Source organism: Quercus lobata, chromosome 2 (genome assembly GCF_001633185.2).
Source record: "Quercus lobata isolate SW786 chromosome 2, ValleyOak3.0 Primary Assembly, whole genome shotgun sequence".
NCBI classification, from domain to species: Eukaryota; Viridiplantae; Streptophyta; class Magnoliopsida; order Fagales; family Fagaceae; genus Quercus; species Quercus lobata.
The window spans coordinates 60,070,257-60,076,330 of NC_044905.1; the positions used below are offsets into that span (position 1 = coordinate 60,070,257).

At 37.7% G+C, this 6,074-nt stretch overlaps 1 protein-coding gene across 1 annotated transcript; it reads left to right on the forward strand.

Moving 5' to 3' along the window:
- The first annotated feature begins 3,716 nt into the window (after positions 1-3,716).
- Positions 3,717-5,772, forward strand: LOC115967612. Its single transcript, XM_031086752.1, has 2 exons — positions 3,717-3,957; positions 5,333-5,772. Exons 1-2 carry the CDS (start codon positions 3,717-3,719, stop codon positions 5,770-5,772), a joined length of 681 nt encoding a protein of 226 aa, XP_030942612.1.
- Positions 5,773-6,074: the final 302 nt, after the last annotated feature.

Sequence of the window (6,074 nt, forward strand, 5' to 3'; positions counted from 1 at the left end):
TAAGGTCTTATTTCCCATATAAAATTTATTTTCTCCTATCTTTTTCTCCTTTAGTTCAACGAACAATTCTTTACTTCTTGCTATATGATGAGTCATGGTTGAATCGATCCACCAATTGTTTGATGATGGTTCAATTATCATTGCTTCAAAAATCGTCATTATAATCTACTTTGATTCATTATTTTTGTTATTATTATTATAATTAGGATAATTAATCCTAATATGTCCAAATCTTCCACAAAGATAACAAGCATATTTTGGTTTTCCATTATATCTTTGCTTATTCGGCCACTTTCTTTGAAATTTTTTTTTTAAATATATGGAAATGATGTATTTTTCCATTGTCATTTAGGAGCTCTTGATTTAGGAACTGTTTGAGTCATCATCAATTTGTTATTTTGATTTTCATTCTTTCTTCTTCAACAACTAACAAAACAGGCAATGATATCATAGTGATTTTTTTACCACTATGTGTAAATATTGTAACTATATGATCTCAAGATGGTGGAAGGTTATTTAAAATGGTGGTTACTTGCATTTTGTCCGACATAGAATTATCGGCATTAGCCAATTCTTTGGCTAAAAGTTTCATTGTATTACTACAGTCACCTATGTAATCACCTTCATTCATACGTGTACTATTAAATTTATCTAATAGTAATTGCACATGTGTTTCAAATTTTGGTCCATATTTAACTTCTAAGGCTTCCATCAAGTTTTATTGTTGACAATGTAAATAAAGTCCTCATGTGTCATAATAAATATTTTATATGATGCTTCTATGATTAGAAATTACTACCATTAAGATTTTCCATACGATTAGAATCAAATGAGGTTTTAATTGCCATTTCAAATTAAATATGGAACCCAAGAAATATAAAAAAATAAATGTATAATGTGATAGCAAAATAGAATTAATAAACACACCAAACTCATAATTACATAAGCAAATTAAGTACAATAAAAATACTTATATTGTCTTTGAAAAAAATAAAAACACCAAACTGGAAAAATAAAATCAAAATGTATGATGAAAACACTTATATATAAGCACACTATTTATAAGAAACTATAGAACTATTACAAATAGTGAAGCTTGTAGTCATTCGTGTATCCCCTTTTATATGCTTTTCTTGGGTTTGGTCACGGATATCCTCTAAATGATTCTATGTACCTTCTCTTGTATTGTGAGGAACTCAAATTGCATTTTTGTCTTATGGACTTGGTCGACTCTCCTTTCTTAAATTTGCTAAAATTACTTTTTCTTTTGTAATGAGGATTAGAAATACTTTTAACTTGTTTTACCTTATGAATTCTGGTTGTTTTGGGCTTAAAACTGAGGATAAACTTCACTTTTATTGTTGTTAGTGCGGTAACTATTTTTCAAGTCAAGTGAAATCGCCAATTTTTTATTCAAGTCTGGAGACTTAGGACAAGTTTCGTGAATTGGACTTCAGGTAGGGCTTGCTGGTAGGCTTGTTTCAAGGCTTGAATAACTCCAACTTTTAGTGACCTTACGATGTGGGCTAGTGTAAACACCCCATTTTACAACTTGCATTTAATCAACAAATAGATCTTCAGGTTTGTGAAACAAAACAAATCATGATACTCTAACGATTATAATGGTATGTTGGGCTTTGATCGAACCACCTGATCAAAAGTTATTGTGGGGGTATGGGCCTGGATGACCCAGAATGGCTCACATGACTGAAGCCCAGGATCGTTGGGCTAGAACCATCCATTTGAGAGGCCCACAAGGATCAGGGCACAATGATTGGTAGCACCACTTCAACTGGGATCGTGTTTAGTCTCGCACAGGTATCAACCGCTGGGCCAGCTAAGAAAATAAGGGTGGTTTAGGTCAGTGACCAGACACTAAGTAACGCCTTTGGGAAATTTGCCGCCAAGCACTAGGTGGCGTCTGGAACAAGTTACGAGGGAATCCTCTAAAGTTGTGAGGATCCCTGGGGATTTATATGGACGTGGGAGGACGTGTATAGCATGAAAATAACGATGACCAACCCACTAACCAAGTTCTATAAAAGGGGGAAGAGGTAGAGAGAGCTAAGGGTTGGTTGAAAAAATGGAAGGAAGAAACAAAAGGAAGGAGAGAGAGAGAGAGAGAGAGAGAGAGAGAGAGAGAGAGAGAGAGAGAGAGCAAAGCGAGAGGGAAACACTTGGGAACTGAAGGAAGTCAGGGGGAGGGTCCCAGATTAGGGCCTCAGATTAGGGCTTAGAGAGGGCGAACAAAACTAAGCTAAGAGCCCTATTAGTAAGATCAAAGTATAGCCTACGTACAAATTCATTGGGGGCCCAATTACCAACTTACTTAGAGGTATCTCGGTGCCCACAATTGGCGCCGTCTGTGGGAATCTTACTTATTCTGGGGGCTTTGAGCTGGTCTGATATTGTCTGATCATGGAAGGTCCGCATGTTGGAGAAGGTTCTAAGGCGGGAAATCATTTAAGGGCCTCATCGCGAGGCCGTAGGAGGCTAGAAAGGGAGTGTAGAAGGGAGCAATAGCACATGCAAGATGGGCACGAGACGAGGGTAGACTCAGATGAGAGATCTTCGCAGGGGGAGAGAACTATATCTTACGCTCCCAAACGATCTCATCGGGGTGATCGGAAAAGAGAACTAGAGAACTTGCGAAAGCAGGTTAATGATTTGAAAATTGAACTGAGAGGCCGAAATCATAAAAGATAGCAGGATGATTTATCTGTCAATCCCGACTACATTCCGGGGGCATCATCCCGAGGTAGTGATTCGTGTCATTTGAGGGAAAGATCTCGTGAGACAACTGGGCAGTGTAGCGAATCTCCCCGTCGTGGTCGACATGGTCATTATAATGTGGCTCTCGATGCTATGAGTAGAGTGCTGAGGAGGGCTGCCAGGTCACTGTTCTCTGAACAGATGGAGCGCATAGAGATGCCTAGGCAGTTTACTCGTTCACCGTTTATCATTTATGATGGAAAAACTGATCCAGTTAAGCATGTAAGTCATTATATACAAATGATGTTGCTTTATTCTCATAACGACGGGTTGATGTGTAAAGTATTTCCGTCCAATCTTGGCCCAACAGCTATGAGATGGTTTAACGGACTGAGGAAAGGATCAATTCGAAGTTTCGGTGAGCTAATACAAGAGTTTGGTGTTTGGTTCATAACGTGCAGTAAAGTCCCATAACTAATAAATGCTTTGTTGTTTATGAGGATGAAGACTGGGGAAACCCTCTGTTCTTACGCTAATAGGTATTGGGAACTCTATAATGGAATAGGAGGGGGGAATGAGCAAGCCGCCACTAGCACTTTTCGGTTAGGTCTCCCCAAGGACTTCGAGTTGAGGGACTCTTTGACCATGCAATCCCTCGAGAGCATGCATCAGTTAATAAAGAGGATTGAAAAGTACAAGAGATTAGAAGATGATCGCTTGCAGGGAAAGGGCAAGGCCCCGGCCTCTTCACAGTACCATAAAGAATATCATCCTAACAAGTTCCAATAGAGGCCTAGAAGTGAATCGAGGGTTTCTAGAGATGATTCGGCACAACGACCCGAGGGAGTTAATCTAGCGTTCAAGGAGCTCGTTTATAAGATCTTTGGACGTATTAAGAATGAACCTTATTTTTAGTGGCTCGGTAAGATGGGCGGTGACCCGGGGAGGAGGAACCAAAGTTTGTATTATACTTATCATAGGGAGAAAGGCCACACCACCGAACAATGTCGTGTTTTGAAGGATCACTTGGAACAACTGGTGAAAGCAGGCACTTCAAGGAGTTTTTGATCGGTCAAGGGGGAGGGAACGCGGGCCAGAGGTCAGGCAATCGAAATGACCGTACTCTTCCCCCTCCATTAGGAATTATTGAGGTTATTCATGCGGCCTCACGGGGCACAAGTTGGAGCAATCAGAGGGCAGTTTTAAGTGTGGTGTATGTTAGGATTAGTGCCCTTAAATTCTATTGTATGATACTATATATGACATTATGTATGACTTTAATGTTGTGATTAATAAAGTTGTTTTATTATTATCTAAAATAATGGTAACATGAATATTTGGACATTATCATATAATCCATGAGATGCATAGTATGTGATTTATGTGATTTAGTCACAGAAGATATAAATCATAAGTTTTTTGTAAACTCAGAATTTTAGTTTGTAGTTGGTGATGAAATTGGGCATTTCATCTGCGAAGACTATAACATATCAACTAAGATGATTTGTCTTGATTATAGAAGTGGAGAGACTTCTAGTTGATATGTTGATATGTTTTAAGAGTTAAGACATATTGAACTGGACCACTGTGAGATTTATTATTTTCCTAACGACTGTCAAATGAATAATAAATCTTATGACTTCTATTTACATGAATTCTTAATCCTGAGAGAATAACAGACATAATCATAAAGTGTAGGTTGTTTTGATATATCAGAAGTGAGATCTAAAGTCACGATCAAAACTTCAGTATGTTGGGCAGCCTTTAGTTTTGATGGAACATATATTCTCAAGATGAAATTCATAATTTCTTAACGGAGATATAAAATATTCCCTTGAGATAAGTTTAATGGGTTTGGTTATTCAGAATGTTAGGCTTAACTACTTTAGTAAGGAGTTACTAAAGTATATATTTATGAAATCCAATTTCATAAATATATAAGGAATAACTTAAAAGGATTAAATCGCGTACTCAAGGATTAAGATGTAGTAATCTTTAAAGTGATAGTCTATATTTATGACTTTATATTACTACGAATATTTTAAGAAGGGGTTGTATGTATAATAAAGTTTTGGGATATAATTTATTAATAAGGCCTAGATTGCAATTATATTTATATAGTGGTATTAAATATAATTAATGGTAACTTTGGACTTGTCAAGAGTTGACAGAAAAGCTCAAAACCCATTGAAACTAGTGTCTTATTTGTTCTCTTTTGGTCCCACTCCAGGTCACATACTAAAACCCAATTGGAATGGCCTAAAAGGCTAGCCTAATTAGATAATCAGTTATAAGGAGAGAAACATATAGAATTTTGTATGAGAATGAAATGTTTTGTATGTGAGTGTAGGACACTTTCTTATTCTCTCCTTGAACATACACATATAAACTGATTGAGAAACCACACTTCTTGGGCACAAGTGAAATTGGAGTGAAGATTAAAAGTGTTCTCAAGTACTTCTAATATTTGGTTTTGAATTTCACCACATCAAGGTACACTTTCTTGTTCTTATATTCTGAAATTTACATAGTACATATTATCAATTGCGAATGAAGTAGATTCGTTAATTTTCCGCTGCGTATGTTTTGTATGCGATACAAATATGTGTTTTTCCAATAGTGTCTTCCCCCGAAACGAACAGCGAGAGCCAGCCAGAGAAGAAACTTAGGAGGTCAATCACCTCGATTACCTTTAGCGAAACCAATTTGGCAAGGACATCCCAGCCACTTGATGACACTTTGGTGGTTACGTGTAGGATTGGTGGTTTCCTAGTTAAGAAAGTAATGGTGGATCAAAGGAGCGAGGCCGAAATTATGTACCACGACCTTTATAAGGGGTTGAGACTGAAACTTGAGGATTTAAGTAAGTATGACAAGCCCTTGGTGGGTTTCAATAGGAAGGTTGTGACCCCTAAAGGACAAATAAAGTTGCCAGTAGTGACCAAGGGTAAGGAAGTTGAAGTTAACTTTATAGTGGTTAATGCCTATTTGCCTTACACAGCGATACTCGGACATCCCTGGATTTATTCCATAAGGGCAGTTCCTTCGACGCTACAGTAGAAGATCAAGTTCCCCATTGAAGATGGAGTCGTGGTAGTTTGTGCCAATTAGAAAGTAGCAAGACAGTGTCTAGTACAATGATAAACCACGAGATAAAGCAGAAAGAGCAAACGAGTAGGGAGCAATTATAGCAATTACCGATAGTCAAGAGTCCGGTGGGTGTGGATAATGCAGAAGAGTTGGTCCAAGTCAGAATATTGCCATATTTGGGTAGGTATTTCCGAATTGGTAAGAGCTTGTTGGTGGGGGATCAAATGGAAATCCTATTGTCATTGGTGCAAAACTTGGACGTGTTTGCGTGG